A 16,995-nucleotide genomic window follows, 5' to 3' on the forward strand; every position below is an offset into this window, starting at 1 on the left:
ACCTGACATCTCATCTCACAAACACATTCGGGGCTGAATGCTCGTAGGATGGTTTTATGGACCTCCCTGTTGCTTTGACAGCTACACCTCCCTCAACAAACTCCCCATAATAAAACATGACCCTAGAGTGGTGGGTATGTGTCATGATACATTTGTCCAAACCCAAAGAATGCATAGCACCCCGAGTGAACCCTCCTGTAAACTATGTATCTGGGGTGAAGAGGCTGTCAATGCAGGTTCAGCAGTATGAACAAATGCACCATGCTGCTGGGGGATGGTGGTAACGGGGAGGCACAGGGGGTAGGAGGGAAATCTCTGTACCTGCCTTTCCATTTTGCTATGAACCTAAAACTGCTCTAAAAAACTAAAGTCTAGGGGTGTCTGGGTGGCTTAGTCAGTTAAGTGTCTGCCTTCAGCTCAGGTCATGATCCCAGGGTCCTGAGATCGAGCCCCGCATTGGGCTCCCTGCTCAGCAGGGAGCCTGCTTCTCTCTCCTGCTCCCCCTGCTTGTGCTCATTCTCTCTCTCTGAAATAAATAAATAAATCTTTTTAAAAATATATTTTTAAAAAGCCACAAAAAACTAAAGTCTAATACAAAAATTTAAAAACCAAACAAATAAACAAAACTGCTTTTACAAGAGGGTGGGGATGGGGCTTTCATCTCTGACTCACCAAATAAGACTGTTTTATAGGATTCATGTCGTCCAGACCGCAGAAAATACTCTAAAACCCTTGATTTGGGGCTATACTAGGAAGAAATGATAATGAGACTCATATATTTTGATATTGCGCTGTATCGCTTCTGCAGGGTGAGCTCACCCTGCGTGCCGGACACGGGGCTGAGGCCTCCACCAGCTCGCTCTCACCTCACCCTTACAGGCTCACGGTGAAGCGAGTGCTGTTATTATGCTAACAGGTGAAGGGGATAGAACGCAGGGAAGAGGACTCCCTCACCGCCAGAGAGCAAGAGGAGCAGTGGAGAGGACACCCAGCTGCCCAAGGGACCCCTCTGGCTGAACTGTAGGAGAGAAAACTTCTGTCAGCCGTTGAGAATGGACCTTCCTCCGAAAATGATTTTCTACAGGCCTTGGTCAAGCAGGATCAGTGAAGGACTCCCGTGTTCTATTTGATGATAGGAGACAAGTCCCGGTACAGAAACGAAAGCTGACCTTGGTGGGATCTGGTGGCAGTGAAGCCTCCACCGTGTAGGGGCTCCCAGGCATGGGGTGTCCGTCGTAGGTGACGTCTACAGCATACAGCCCCTCCTCCCGAGGGATGAACTTGGCCGTGCTGCTCTCCCGGCCCACCACGGGCGCCACCATACAAGGCACAACCTTCCTCGAGGGGCTCAGGATCGTCACATCCAGCTTCCCCTGGCCTCCTGCCCCCTTCGTGTCGATGGCGAACTCTTGACCCTTCCCAACTTCGACTCCTGGAAAAGGGGGACACGCCCAAGTGATGAGCTGGCCCTTCTCAGCAGCAAGAACAGCTGAGAACAGAACAATGAGGGTTCCCTGGACACGAGGCATGATCTCAGCCTGGGCAACAAGCAAGGGCGGATACCAAGGACAAGAAGCAAGACTGAGTCGGGATAATCAGCATTTCCCTGGATAACAACCAGTATAAGAACAGCTACTAACTAATGATGATATTAATAACAATGATAGCTGACGCTTACTGATACAATAATGACGGGTTACTTAAAAACCAATAATGATTGGTTACTTAATGACTGCACTTTATCCCCAGGCCTGAGTACAGCACATCACCTCCTTTAATTTTTACCACAACACTATAGGGTATTTATTAGTTACCAATGGCTTTAACAGATGGGGAAACTGAGGCTCCGAGGTTAAGGAATGTGTCCAGGGTGCCGTACGCAGCAGACCACAAAGGTGGGACTCACACATAAATTTACTGGACCCCACAATCTGCTCTGCCAACTAGTAAATTATAATCTGACACTGTCCTCTCTGCTTTACTCACTTTTGGTATTAACTTCCTATCAAAACATTCCCATAAGCCAATGTTTTATTTACTAATTCTTGGAAGCAAATTTAATCCCACAGCCAACAAGGCAAAAGTCACAGAGCTGGCCAATGCAGGGGCACCGAAGTGAGCCTGAAGAACTGACTCTCTGTACTGCGCCGATATTTGAAAGGTCTCTGTAAAGCAGGGCCACGGAAAACCCATGTGTTGTATTTGACAAAAAAGGGGAAAGGACTCTGAACCAAAAGGACAGCATTGCGAGCACAGGGCTCTCACCACAAGCCAGGGAAATCCTGACTCTAGGGCAGTACGGGGCCTCCCGAGACCAGCACCTCCGAACCACAAGCAAGGCGGCCTCGGAGCACCATGGACCAAAGGCTTTTCCTAATCGGCATTGTGTTCTTCCTGGTCTGGAATTGAAGCCCTAGGTGTCTTAGAGGACGCAGCAATGAGGAGACACATGAAAGGACTGGCCAGTGACTTTCATGTGCTCAGAGCTGGCTGCCCTCCAGGGACGGCTTCAGAGAACCCAGAGCTGGGAGGTGGCCTCATTCACAACTTGTGCATTTGAGTCACAGGTGAGTGAAGGTGCTCACTGATGGTCCACTGAGACCAAAGAGGCCTGCCCAGGGGGTATGCACTGAGCCCCACGTGACCCTGAAACCGGGTGTGTTGTGTGCGTGCTACGGAGGTGTGGCCAGGCTTCAGCCACATGGCAGATCGTGCCAACGAGGGGACAGAGGTGTGAATATTCTCCAAGATGCACTGCTCATGTCAAAAGGCAGGCTGCAAACATATGGGTGTACAGGCATGACTTTAATGCAAAATGAACACTGCCGAACATTTGCTGCTAGTGCATGTGCCCATACAGATGTAGAGAGAAAGTCTGAAAGGACAGACACTGAACAGATAACCCTGATTCCCCCCAGGAAGAATAACAGGTGATGGAGAGAGTGGAGTTTACTCTCAACGGTGTTTTTTAAGATGAAAATGGATTTATGCCTTACTCTGTGTAAAAAGCAGAATTTTATGATTATGTGTTGAACTTCTGAAGCTGAGCGGTAAGTACATCAGTATTTACATTCTACTGTCTTTACTTTTGTATGTTTGGAATTTTCCCTAATACAACAAATGAAAACATTTTAAAATAGATGAGCTTACGCTAACAAGATACCTACCAAGCCAAAGGAATATCGGGGTGGGGGTGGGGGCTGCATCAGAGTCGCGGTTTCTGAGTGCCGGGGAGTTGGCTTTTATGCTACTGTCCACCCTCACGTGGATCCCATGGCCAAGGACAGCGAGCATAGTACAAAGTCACCAGAAAGCAATGAGTCCCAACTTCTCTTTGCAATGAAAACAATCCCACTGTGATGGCAGCAGTTACCGAAGGCTGACAACGTGCCAGCCCCTGAATTATGAGCTCATTTACCTTTCAAAATATTCCCACGAATGTCAGTGTTCTTGACCACCCCTCCCCCACTGTGTGATGAGGGGATGGAGGCTCGGGGAGGTTAAGCGCAGGTAAGGTCCCAGAACGACCCCGCTGCATAGCCCCAGTTCACACCCACGTCCATCCCACTGCAAGGTCTCGTATGGCAGAGGCTGCTTCCCTGCAAATTGTCTTGTGAAAGGTATCTAACTGGCGGCCCCGGTGGGTGGTCTTCAGTGACCCGTTTCCCCTGCATCCACGCACTTACTGTTCTCCAGCCCATTAATTCTGATCTTGCTCAGATCCAGCGGAGCGGCCACGCCCACAGTGAAAGGGCTTTTAGGGATGGGGTCGCCGCCATACGTCACCAGCACCTGCATGCAGCCCTGGAACGAGAGGAAATCGAGGGTACCTTTGGGCACCAACATCTAACTTGCTGTTTATCTTTATTTATTTTATTTATTTATTTTTTTTTTATTTTTTTAAAGATTTTATTTATTTATTTGACAGAGAGCGAGAGCAGGAACACAAGCAGGGGGAGTGGGAGAGGGAGAAGCGGGCTTCCTGTCGAGCAGGGAGCCCGATGTGGGACTCGATCCCAGGACCCTGGGATCATGACCTGAGCCGAAGGCAGACGCTTAATGACTGAGCCACCCAGACACCCTATTTTATTTTTTTTAAAGATTTTATTTATTTATTTGTCAGAGAGAGAGAGAGGGAATACAAGCAGGGGGAGTGGGAGAGGGAGAAGCAGGCTCCTGCTCAGCAAGAGCAAGAGCAGGACTCTGGGATCATGGCCTGAGCCTAAGGCAGATGCTCAACCAACTAAGCCACCCAGGTGCCCCCTAACTTGTTGTTTAAACCTGTCTTCTAGATCTTTAATTCTTCCAGAGACACAGGGCACTTGACTCCAGTGGATTTAGAAACACCACAGACGTATTTCTCTAAGCTTCTGGCCCCATGGCAAAAACAAGCGAGAAGTGAGATAAAATCAGAACAGCTAAGAACAACAGGGGCGACTTAATAAGCATACTGTATGCTGTGCTTTTAAGCATTTCCTTGACTCAATTTCCAAATAGTCTGAAGGGGTGGTTCTCACTGTTGTCCCCATTTTTCCAGGAAAGGAAGCTACAGCTCAGGGAGGTAGAGTCACTTTTCCCAAATCACATGCCTGGTAGCGTGAGAGCTGAACCTCGTAACCGCGGCACGCAGACCCGCGTCCCAGCTGCTCAGCCATACTACCTCCTGCCCAGCACACATCCGATCACGGCCACGGGCAAAGTTGCCGTCTATGGGAGCCTCTCACTGAACAAAACCAGCTTTTTCTACGTCTCGGAAATCAATTTCAGGCCACCAGACTGTGAAAGGGATTTGCACACTAAGGCAGCCTCTAAACTCCCACATCTATGTCACGGAAAGAAAAGTTTCAAGTGTGAAGGGAATCCTGCCTGTGGGTTTGGCAGGCCCCTTGCTCGAAGCCCCGGGGGCCATGAGAGCTCCGTACGACTGCATTTGCAGGGCGGTTCTCCTCTGGCCGGTCCCGGCCCACACCCTGCTGGCTTCCCCTCTCCTGGCGGCTAAGTTCCCTTCCCTGCCAAACCCAGGCTCCATTAAAGCCCACAGCTATCTCAGTAGATGAAGCTCTCCCTCACCTCAAACACCCCGGGCATAGCGTGAAAGGCCGTAGAGGGAGAGACGATGCCCCCCAAGAATCCGGGGGGCTCACCAGAATTCAGGTTCTAGTGAAAGCTGTCAGTGATCAAGTGTTAAAAGGGTGTAGCTTTTGGCCCACATATATTTTCTCACATTGCTTTTCATAATAACAAAAAGGGGGGCAAAAGCCAAGAAAAAAATTGGTTGCATCAATGAAGGAGGGAGGACTGATTCTCCAGGATTTATTGGCAGTGCACACAAACCAACTGGCCCCCTGCCTCAAGGGTGTAACGTTTCATGGTAGAACGTGCATGGGTCCGAGCCAAAAAAGCTGAGAGCCAGCCCAGGACAGGACAGGTCTCCTCCTTGTAATAAGGAAGTCAGGGAGTGACTCGTGGCTTCAGCCACCGTGGCATTCCCATCATGCCAGCTCATCCCAAGCTTCCATTTGCCCACAAGCCCCTAACTCCTTGAGGGAGAGGCCTCACGGCTGACCATGGGTCATGGAAAAACCTTCTCCACCAGCCCTGGAAGTCTTCTGACTGTGTCTCTGGAGTGCCACAGGAGAGAGAAAAATCCTCTTTCAGTTAAGCCTACCCATCCCATAAAAGAAAGTGTGTTCTCATTACCAGTTATGAAAAAAACAAAATAAAAACTCAGAGAGGAAATGAACTCTACCTCAAATAACCTAACAAGGGGGAGGAAGAAATCTTAAGGGACTTACACCTGCAATGGGCTGTAGCATTTAAGGTTTCCTCTGGGCCCCAGCTAAGGAACGGACTGTGCTTTTCCCCCGGGGGGGGTGACATCAGGAATGTCAGAGCAATGACCTCTGGTGCATTTCACCACGGCCTTGCTGACTGCAGGACAGTTTTATTCTCTCCCCTCTGCACCTCTGAGACCTTAACCCCACCCTGCACAACACACGAATGTAAGACTCTGACCCGAGAGCTCAGGTGAGGACAGGATCAAGTGAGCCACCCACAGCCCCCTCCTCCAGAGATCTCCGGAGCAGGCAGGGGGCTCAGTGAACCCACACGGTCTCCTCGAGGCACCCCCAGGAAGTAGGTGGGGTTGCCGATTCCCAGTGGTTTCTGACCTGGCGGGTCATGGAGTTGCTGCCACCAGCTTCTCAAAGTGCTCGCTCTACGTGAGGGACTATGGGGTGAGAGACTGAAGTCCCTTGAGGTCACAGACAACCAAAAGCACAGAAGGCAAAATCCGTGGGCGAATATGGCATTGTGCGATCTCCCTTCCATAAAATCAAGCCTTCTGTCTGACCTTTGGGAGGATCCTCAAGCCCCAACCCAACAAGTGACACCCCACCAAGGCAAAACGAGCTCTGACCACTGCCTTCCGACATGACCGTGACTGGTCCACTGCAGGTCAGCGGGCATCATCAAGCTGCGGCTCAGAGACCCTGCAGGGAACAGCTCCTCACACAGCACGGCCTGTATTCTGAGGGCGACACGCTCCCCCTGGGCCAGGACCCACTGCCATCTTTCCACACACCAAACAACTACATTTCTAGAAAGTTCCAGCCTGTTATTCCCTAAAATGACAACAAGAAGGTGCGCCTCTGGGCACCAGCCCTCAAAGTATACTCCCTGCCTCCATGTTGGGCACGGCCTTTTGGGCTGACCCAAGCCTTTTTTTTTTTTTTTTAAGATTTATTTATTTGACAGAGTGAGAGAGACACAGAGAGGGAACACAAGCAGGGGGAGTGGGAGAGGGAGAAGCAGGCTTCCCACCAAGCAGGGAGCCCGATGCAGGGCTCGATCTCAGGACTCCGGGATCATGACCTGAGCCGAAGGCAGACATCCAACGACTAAGCCACCCAGGCGTCCCTGACCCAGGCCTCTTAACCACATCCAAGGGCACATCTCAAAAGGCAAGCTTATTTAACCCAATCTTGAGCTGTATGCCGCTCTTCAGAAAAGAGAGATCAAAGGTGCATGAGGATGTGTTGGCCCCACTGTCCCTACAAAGTTCTCTGCTTGTGAGCAGAAGCTCCACTTTGTGTATTCACCCTTTAAGCCATAAATCCATGTGGAGAACCTACAGCATCAGGTCCTGTGCTCAAGACTAGGGATGGAAAGATATATATAGGACATGATATCCCATTGTTGGGGAACTCATCATCCAAGAGAAGAAATTCAATTTTTTCTTTGCCATAGAAAAATATGCAGAACTGCAACTTGCCCAAAAAATGAAACCATAAAACTTGTTCTAAATGCTAAACAAGAAGGACCAGAGAGAGAGGCACCGCTCACACTGGAGGCAGGGACTGACACCAGGACTCTGCCAGGCTCCTTGGACATAAGACAGGCAGCATTTGAGCAAAGCCCCAAGCAGCCACTGAGCCTGCCGACAAACCTGCTATTCTCCAAGAAATGGATGAACTTGACCTTGTGTGATTTTGAAGTTAAGAAGCCTCCCTCTCTAGCCTCCACCTCTGCCCCAAATGGCAACAGGTTCTGAAGCCCTTTCTGGGGGTGCAGGCCAAAACCTGACTCCGTCTTAATGTCTGCAACTTACTTTCTAGAAGCTCAGCCAAAACCCAAAAAGGTTTATAGATAGAGGACAAAGCAAGATGTTTTTAGAAGAGTCTAAGACCTTGTGACCTTGACCAGTGTGCGTGGCCAAGCTTTCTGGTACCTTCTCCTAAGGAATGTGGAGAATTGGCAACAAGGATGATGTCAAGCCAGTGCTCCCAATAGTGAGGCTCCCGCCAGCCTTCTGAAGCGTCAGCAGGAAAATAATTACCCACTTAGCACTGAGCAGCCTAATGATAAAAGGTTATTCTATGTACAAAAGTATTTTTACCATCACTAATAATGAACCCCTCATTAAAGTAAAAACAAAAACCACAGGAAGGAGGACGTCTGGATGTAAGAGACCACATCTGTACTGACTCACCCCAGACAACCCCTCCCACTGCCAAAGAGTCCATCTCCAAGGACATGTAGCCCCCAGTGCAAGGGGACACCTGCACCACACCCCTCATCCTCACCATACCCCTCATTCCTTCCCACTAGACTCTGGGCAGCGCCTCACTGAGGGCCAGGCAGGAGGGATGCTTCTCAGGTGGTGTTTCTACAGAAAGCATCCCCCCTGTTCTCCTACAAAGAGTACCCCACAGAAGGGGGACTATTTTCCTCAGGACCTGAAAGCACCTACACTATAAGGTTCCTTAAGGGTCGGGTGTATTAAGAAAAAATCTGAGACGTTCGAATGACGTGTAGAATGCTATGCATAAAAAATAGTAAAATCCAGGGCACCTGAGTGGCTCAGTTAGTTAAGCAACTGCCTTCGGCTCAGGTCATGATCCTGGAGTTCCAGGATCAAGTCCCGCATCAGGCTTCCCTGCTCAGCAGTGAGCCTGCTTCTCCCTCTGACCCCCTCCCTTGTGCTTGCTCGCCCTCTCTCTCTCAAATAAATAAAATCTTGAAAAAAAAAAAAATAGGAAATTCCAGGCTTTTCTTCTGGGTTACCTGTTCCTCACACCCCAGAGGTATGGCCATGAAGCAAAACCCAATTTTGAACAAATTAAACAAGAATTCACAGAGAGAGGCAGAGAGGTCATTTTTTAGGTGCTTCTTGCCTAAAATAATCAGAGCAAAGTGGCCTGGATCGTAACATCCTGTGTGTCTTCCTGAATTTTGTAAGAGGACAATCTGGGGCCCTAGATAGTATTTCGGGCCTGAGGGACTAAAGACTGAACTGGCTTTTGAGAGAGACCCACTCTACCACCTTATATAAAGGGCCACCAAGAAAACACAAAGGCGTCGCCCTTCCTCCCATTTGAGTAATTAAGACTGAATGAAGGGCAGCTGGTAAGGATGGGAGAGTGTGTGGAATAAGAGGAAGATACTAGGTTCCAAATTTCAAGAGCTCCCTGTTTCTGCTGAAAGCCAAAATGGAGGTGGGAGGCGGGGATGGGGAGAGTCAGGCTAGCTTCCTGCTCTAGCTTCCTGCTTGTTCTTAGGGAAACCTTCAGGCCCGCCTCACAGAACCAGCCAGGCCTCTTGCCAGTGCTCCTGGAGAGGCTCAAAATGACAGGCACGAAGAGCCCTTCACCCACAGAGGAGCATCTCGACAGAGCACAGATCAGAGCCTTGCTGTCCAAAGGGCCCAGCCCAGCACTGAGGGGGAAGGGGCAATGGGAAGGACCCTACCTGCTGGGTGGGTGTGTATTTGACGGTGTGGGAGTAGTCATAATTGTCGATGATGTCCAAGTCCTTCACGGCATCTCCAGGAAGGGCGCTGCTGAACTGTACATTCAGCGGGGCTTTTCCAGCCCCTTTGGTGTAGACCGTGAAGTGGGTTGGTTTCCCGTTTTCCACACCTGGAAGGATAGACCGTGAAGTGAGGAGACAGGCCTGACTGGCGTGGTTTCACTCTTCAACAACCAGTCTGACAGGTTCATCGGCACCAGCCCTAGCAAGGCGGTTGGCGACGGGGGCCGGAGCACTGCCAACAGCTCGGGCAGGAGCACTGCCCCTGCTGAATGGGACTCCCAACAGAACACCCGCCCTGGGTGGAGACGAGGCCCTCAAGGTCCCCGGACCAAACATGCCCCTGGCCACTGGCCCGCAGAAGGCCTCCGGGATGGCCGCTTCCGCGTGCTCTCTTACCTGCTTTGCTGAGCCCCGGGCCTTCTGCCTTCACTTTGCTGGCATCATGGGAAGGGTCAACTTTCACTCTGAAAGGACTGGCGGGGATTTCCTGTAGGGGAGACACTATCTCAGTAGGAAAGCCCCTGAATCGTCTGCCAGAGCTTAGCCTTCTGCCCAACGCAAGGGGGGAGACCTCTGTGACTCTGGCGGGCGGCGGGCAAACTTCCATCCCCATGGGTCAAGTCTTTGTACTCTAGCCTCAGGTAGGGGCCACCGAAGGTCACTTACAAATGCCTGGACCCCTCCATCACAGGCTTTGACCTGCTTAGGGCACAGCGGGAGGAAGGTTTCCTACAAACGATTCTGAAAACTCTGAGCCTTTCACACCAAAGTTGAGTACTTAGTACGCAAAAAATCCTACCAAGAATAAAACCCCAAATGACAATAACATATAGGGTTGGGCGAAAGGACATGTCCTCAGGTACAGCTTGGAGCTAAGGTCTGGGGATACAAGGATTATAATTCTTCACAATGGTGCAGGTTATCAGAATAAAGGCAGAACAGGTTAACTGGACGAAGTCAATTCAAGACCAACACCTTCAGGCACAGAACTTTCTCTCTCGACATTCCTATCCTTATGCAAGGTTAATTTGAATCACCAGGATTCCACTGTTCCGTTTTAGGTACCACTCGCCTTATCCTCACCTATCATAAGTAAACATGAGCTCAGTTTGAAAGTTCAAAGCTCCTGTCCCTGTAAAAGTTTAGGGGTCAAGGCCAAAGCCATTACTTCAAAGTGGTCGAAGCAGAACACGTCTAGAAGTTCATTTGAATCAAAAACTTTACAAGCGTTTATAACAAACCAGTCTTCTGCCAGAGCCCTGCTAGAACCACTGAATACACCGTGCCTCACTTTTGTTAGAAAATGACAATAATTTAGTTCTGGGTGCTTTTTGCTTATTGTTTTTTTTCCCCCTTCATGGTTTTCAGGAACCAGAGAGGAAAACCTGAGCAGAATTCTCAAGACATTGCCCTATTGCTTTAAAAAAAAAAAAGAAATACGCACACAGGTGGCCAGAAAGAACCCAGGTCCAAACACACACCTGAGATGCAAAGAGAACTTTGATAGTGTATCGCCCGGCGGCAGGAGGCACATATTTGACCGTAAACGTGTCGTTGGCGTTGTGAATAATGTCAAAGTCCACGTCTTCCTCATCCTCACTTAACACGCGGGCATCACATTTAATGCCAACGCTGACATCACCTGGAACAGACCAGCTTATGAGCGCACCAGGGTACAAGAAACAGCATGTCCCATGCAATCGCTTCTAGCTCAGCTCAGCTAACACCCCAAAAAAGCAATTGGGAAGTTTCCAGTAACAAGCCTGACAAAGGGATGGTGCTAAGTCAGGGCTTTGGAGGAGGAATGGAGGATTAGCAAAGATCACCAAGGAACTGCCACAGACGCTCATTAGATGAACAATTCCGTATTCAGGTGCACTACTTTCTGGCTCAAAGTTCACTGTCCTTCGAATGTTCCAAAAAGAACATGCTTCCTCAAGGAGCAGCAATTACCACACTGGGGGAAGCCCCCTCTCACCTTCCCCAGCCTCAGTACAGTCCACTGTGAAATGAGTAGGCTCATTTGCCTTCAGTCCACTTCGCTCCACGCCTGGCCCAAACACCTTGACCTTCTGGGGATGGCTACCCTGCCCGATACCGACCTAAAAAGAACACGGCAAAGTTATAACCAAGTTTTCCTCCACTTGGACCCAGTGAAACATTGTTAGTTAGCATGGAGCCCAGACCCGCCATAGGACTTGGCTTTTTCATACAATGGCCAGGATTATTCTTCACAACCTACCCTGTATGGGCTGCGTGGGATGTTCACACCTCCCCAGACCACAGCAATGGTGTGCTTGATGGCCTTAACCGGGGTATACGAGCAGGCGTACGTGCCGTCCATCCGGCTCTTCATCTGGATGTCAATGGGCTGGCCTTCCCCATCCTGCAAAAGAGCAGGGGCAAAGAAGAGAAACTGGACTTCACACGGTCTTCATCAAACAGCACCACCATGGCTTCCCAAGACCATCAGGTCACCACCCATCCAACAAAACATGGAACTATGATATGCCATCACCACAGATGATAAAACACTGCCTGTATTTATTTGTTTTTCATAAGAGCAAATGACTCTAATAGAAAGCCATGGCCACTCAATACTTCTTAATTTGGGAGCGCCTGGGTGGCTCAGTTGGTTAAGTGTCCAACTCTTGATTTCAGCTCAGGTCATGATCTCAGGATCTAGAGATCAAGCCCTGGCATCAGGCTCCATGTTCAGCAGGGGTCTGCTTGAGATTCTCTCTCCCTCTGCCCTTACCCTCACTCAGGTATGTGCTCACATACACTCTCTCTCTCACTAAAATAAATAAATAAATCTTAAAAAAAAGTACTTCTTAATTTTAATTCCTGCATTTAAATTCCTGGGCCAAATTCAATTAAATTAGAAAAACATATTTAATAAATTCTTATTTACAAACCTCCTGTCATGGCCTAGGAAGCTTTAACCACACTGAAGGACATGTATAGGAAATCTGAAATCAAGCCTTGTTTCCAAAGAATACAAATCATAAAAATGAGAAAAGCACCCCACTTTACATATTAGAATCCCATTTAATAATAAATATTCTTATGATTCCCAATATGTGGATGAATAAACTGAGGATCAGATGAACTGAGCAACTTGCCATTACAGTGACAGATCGTGTCTCCTGGTAATTACCTGCACAGGTGGCCCTGGAAACTTACCTGAGCAAATATCTTTAAGGGAGCTTTTCCAGCATCCTTAGGATCCACGGTGAACTCACACAGGTTGTTGACAATGCACCCAGATTTCTCCAAACCTGGCCCATATGCTTGGACCTGGGGCAAAGAATAATGATTCTCTTTTTGTACAATGCCCCAACGAAACCCCCTCTATAACAACTAGTGACCAGGGAACAAGGTAACAAAACCACCTGTGTCTGGTTTCACAGTACCTATGTAACAGGATGGTTTGGGAAGGAAAATGCTCAAGTAGGTTGTAACTCAGAAATTAAACACAGTATCATTAACCTCCCAGGAGGAAGAAAACTCAAAAACCAAGCCCCAAACTAGCCTGGGGCTCCATGCCTTATTCCCAACAGATATAGACAACTAGTAACCAGGGCAGGGACCTCCAGCCATGCCCAGGTTCAATGTTCCCACATGGAGGGGGCTCAGAACCTTTACCACAGACATTCCAAAGGTTTACAGCTTCCAGAGAGAACAAAGGACCAGCCGTTGGCCAACAAGGAATAGCAACCGGCCCAGACCGACACCAGCCTACGAAGAGCCGCCTGTGTGGGCCAGGGCAGCCTGCACACATGGGAGTGTGGAGGCTTCCTCCTAGCAGCCAGCCTGCCTCAGACTCGATGCTTATCGGCCTCCTAAGAGTGTGACAGAAGCTCTTAGAAACACTGCTCCAATTTAAGAGAAGGGAGCTGGGGAGAAAAAGAACACCTTTCATTTATGAAGAGCAGCCTCCGCAGCCCCCTGCATGAGCTAGGCACTTTATGCACGTTAGCTCCTTGAATCATCCCAGAAACGCTGGAAAGCAGACATTGCTATCATTCCCACTTTAAAAAGAATCAAGAGTCAGAGAGGTTAAGTGACTTGCCCACCATTAGAAAAGTACTAAGTGGGGGCACCTGGGTGGCTCAGTTGGTTAAGCAACTGCCTTCGGCTCAGGTCATGATCCTGGGGTCCCAGAATCGAGTCCCACATCGGGCTCCCTGCTCAGCGGGGAGTCTGCTTCTCCCTCTAACCCTCCTCCCTCTCATGCTCTCTGTCTCTCATTCTCTCTCTCTCAAATAAACAAATAAAATCTTAAAAAGAAAAGAAAAGTACTTAAGCAGTACTACCAGGGTTCCAACTCAGACCAGTGTCCTTCCTAAGCTCTACATGGCCTCTTGCTGCCGTCCCTCAACATGCTGCTTGAGCTCACTCTCTGGGTACCACGGAGAGGGCCAGGAGCCAGGAAGAGAGCACAGAAACATGACAGACAGACTCACCAGATCCGGGTTGTAGTCTCCCGCAGCTGGGTGGATGAAGGCCATGTACGGGCTGTCCTTGATGTCTTCGTCATCACACATGATGTGAACAGCGTATTCGCCAGGTTCCTTGGGCCAGTACTTGACATCACATGACCCATCATTCTGGTCATCATACTCAATCTTCGCCTGCGAGGGGCCTTCAATAGCAAAGCCTGGGGGACAGGGTGAGAGGGACCCCTGGTTTTATGGTGGGAAGAACCTACTCTATGTTACCACCAGCTCACTCCCTCAAAGCAAGTATCAGCCAGAAGCCTGAAATCAGTGTCTGTCCCTTTCCCACAAAACCAAGCCTATTGAGTCTTCACTAGACGTGGAAGGGCTGGATTTTTATGTTTTTTTAAACATCATCTAACAAGGCAAGTCAACGAAAACCTTAAACCAATGCCCACACTTTGCCCCATCAAATCAGGTTCTGGGTTTTTGTCTGAACGAAATAATCAAGAATATGCGTAAACAGTTAGGTACAAAGTATATGTACCCAGCACTGTTTCTAAAGAAAACCGTGGAAATAACCGGAGAGCCTAATAGTAGACATATCCATGCAATGGAATTCCAAAGAAGCCATGGAAAATCAAGACACAGCCTCTATTTATCTGAGGCAGGAAGACAGAAAGATCATCCCTAGATATTTTTTGTGGAAGATGAATATTTACGTGTGCATGTAAAGAAAAAAGTCTAGAAGGATATGCCAAAGGTTTAATATCATACCAAAACACTGATTCTCTCTCTAGAAGGAAATACTAAAGGAAATACTAAATCCAAGTCTGCTTACTTTTACTACCTAAAACAGATAGTCATTAAACTATGGCCAGCGGGCCAAACTGACTCACTATCTACTTTTGTACTTAATAAGGCTTTGCTGGGACACAGCCACACTCCCTCACCTCCGTCCTTTCTCTGGCTGTTTTCATGCCTACCACGGCTGCAGCAGGGAGAATACAGCCCACAAGACTAAAATATTTGCTCTCTGGGCCTTTTTAGAGCAGGTTTGCTGACTGCTGTTCTGAAGTAATCCTGTATACATCAGATGTATATTTAACATATACTGTTCTGCTCCGAAAAATATTTATTCTCCAAATTTCTAATTTCAGCAAAATTCATTAATTCATCTAAACTAAGAATCAATCAACAATATTTGCTAAGTGCCTCCTATGTTCCAAGCACTGTTTCAAGCACAACATCCGTAGGAAGCTCCTCTACCGTGAGGTTTAGCGGATGAATGAATGGAAGAAGAGACAGAGGGCAACTTGAAGGGCAAGAGGAAAATGAAAATTGCAATCCCACAGCAGTATTAAGAGTTGCACTTGGGGGGTCAGGAGGTCAAGGGGAGTGAGGCTTGGAGGAGGCCCCAGCTCTCAGTCTGACACTGGGACCAAGCCTCATGTCATCTCAGCCCCCCAGAAGCTGTTGGCCAGCCGCTTCCACCTACCCAGAGACCCCACTTCAGAGCCAATGGACTCTACCACGAAGTCCGCTGACCGCCCGACAATCCCGCTGTGGAGGCCAGGGCCCCATGCACGAACTTTCTGCATGCCTGCTTCAGGGCCAACTTGAACCTCAAAGGGGCTAAGAAAAAAGGAACAAAAAGCATTAAAGAAGAGCAAAGAAGGGACTAAATACAGCCATAAGCTGTTTGCAGGTATTTTTTCCACTCCTTTTACCTGGAGTCCCAATGTCCAGCCAAGCCCTTCCTCCACAAGGTGCCCCCACAGCCATTGTTATGTCAACAATATAATGTACTGGGGCTGCCTCGGGGCACTCGGGTGGCCACTAGGTGGGCATTCAAGACACCCTGCCTCACACTATCCTTCTGACCATTCACCTTTTGAGTGTAGGGCTCACCAGACCATGAGCTCTGGAAGGTAAGAGAGTGCCTACTTTCCTGTATCCTGCTATATTATATGAACAAGGGGCACCTGGGTGGCATAGTCGGATGGGTGTCCAACTCTTGGTTTCAGCTCAGGTCATGATCTCAGGGTCCTGGGATTGAGCCCCACATCGGGCTCCACGCTCAGTGGAGAGTCTGCTTGAGATTTTCTCCCTCCCTCCCCCTTTGCCCCTCCTACTTGTGCTGTCTCACTCTCTAAAATAAATAAATAAAATCTTAAAAAATATATATATGTAAGAAGAAAACTAAGCTGAAAAGGTTTTATCTCACACATGAACAAATGAGTCTTTTTTTTTTTTAAACAAATAAGCTGTTAAAAAAAAAAAAAAAAAGCAAAGGGGGTGCCTGGCTGGCTCAGTTGGTAGAACATGTAGCTCTTGATCTTGGGGTTTTGAGTTTGAGCCCCATGTTGGGTGTAGAGATTGTTTAAATAAATACACTTTTATTTATTTATTTATTTATTTGAAGATTTCTTCATTTATTTGACAGAGAGAGAGACAGCAAGAGAGGGAACACAAGCAGGGGGAGTTGGAGAGGGAGAAACAGGCCTCCTGCCGAGCAGGGAGCCTGACATGGGGCTCGATCCCAGGACCCTGTGATCATGACCTGAGCCGAAGGCAGACACCAAACTACTGAGCCACCCAGGCACCCTATTTTGTATTTTTTAAAAAAGATTTTATTCATTTATTCATGAGAAACAGAGAAAAAGAGAGAGAAAGGCAGAGGCAGAGGAAGAAGCAGGCTGCCCCTGGAGCAGGGAGCCTGATGTGGAACTCAATCCCAGAACCCTGGGATCACAACCTGAGCCGAAGGCAGACGCTTAATGGACCGAGCCACCCAGGCACCCCAACTTTAAAAAAAAAATCTTAAAAAAAAAAGTTTGCTTAGATTCTCAGAACCCTATCATACCCAGATATTTCTCAAGGTAAATGGAATTTATTCAGAGTTTAAAGTTGCCCCCAGGAGAGCTGGGGAGGGTGAAGAGGGGAGGGAGGGTAACCGTGATGCCCACAAGTCAAAGCTGCAGACTGCGTCCCTTGGCTCCTGACTGCACTCACGTAGAGAATTTTAATGTAAACCATGGCAGATTTTATCCCCATGGCATTCCTGAACAGAGGCACACATTGAAAGAAAGAGAATCTTAGTTTATATAAGGGTGTAGAGACACACAGCCCATTTGCTCTCTATTACTGCTCCTTCTGGCTTCCCTGCCTCCCCCCAGACCCAAACCGCCAGCATTTGATTTAAAGCAAGGCAACCGAAACCACAGTGACTTTCTGCTGT

General features: G+C 48.6%; 1 protein-coding gene across 7 annotated transcripts in view; it reads right to left on the reverse strand.

The window, feature by feature from the left end:
• The window catches only part of FLNB (filamin B), a 141,809-nt gene that overhangs the window by 46,071 nt on the left and 78,743 nt on the right, over positions 1-16,995 (reverse strand). For all 7 annotated transcript variants that reach the window (XM_045862084.3, XM_045862083.3, XM_045862082.3 and 4 more), the window contains exons 11-20: positions 15,253-15,389; positions 13,782-13,975; positions 12,499-12,612; positions 11,555-11,698; positions 11,291-11,414; positions 10,794-10,954; positions 9,709-9,799; positions 9,250-9,419; positions 3,687-3,804; positions 1,170-1,432 (exon numbers count right to left, since the gene is read on the reverse strand). In XM_045862084.3, the coding sequence (XP_045718040.2) occupies positions 1,170-1,432; positions 3,687-3,804; positions 9,250-9,419; positions 9,709-9,799; positions 10,794-10,954; positions 11,291-11,414; positions 11,555-11,698; positions 12,499-12,612; positions 13,782-13,975; positions 15,253-15,389 (1,516 nt within the window). The remainder of the gene's footprint in view (positions 1-1,169; positions 1,433-3,686; positions 3,805-9,249; positions 9,420-9,708; positions 9,800-10,793; positions 10,955-11,290; positions 11,415-11,554; positions 11,699-12,498; positions 12,613-13,781; positions 13,976-15,252; positions 15,390-16,995) is intronic.

This window comes from Mirounga angustirostris, unplaced genomic scaffold (genome assembly GCF_029215605.1).
Source record: "Mirounga angustirostris isolate CCGP_5_RB_7025 unplaced genomic scaffold, mMirAng1.0.hap1 SCAF_1, whole genome shotgun sequence".
Taxonomy (NCBI): Eukaryota; Metazoa; Chordata; class Mammalia; order Carnivora; family Phocidae; genus Mirounga; species Mirounga angustirostris.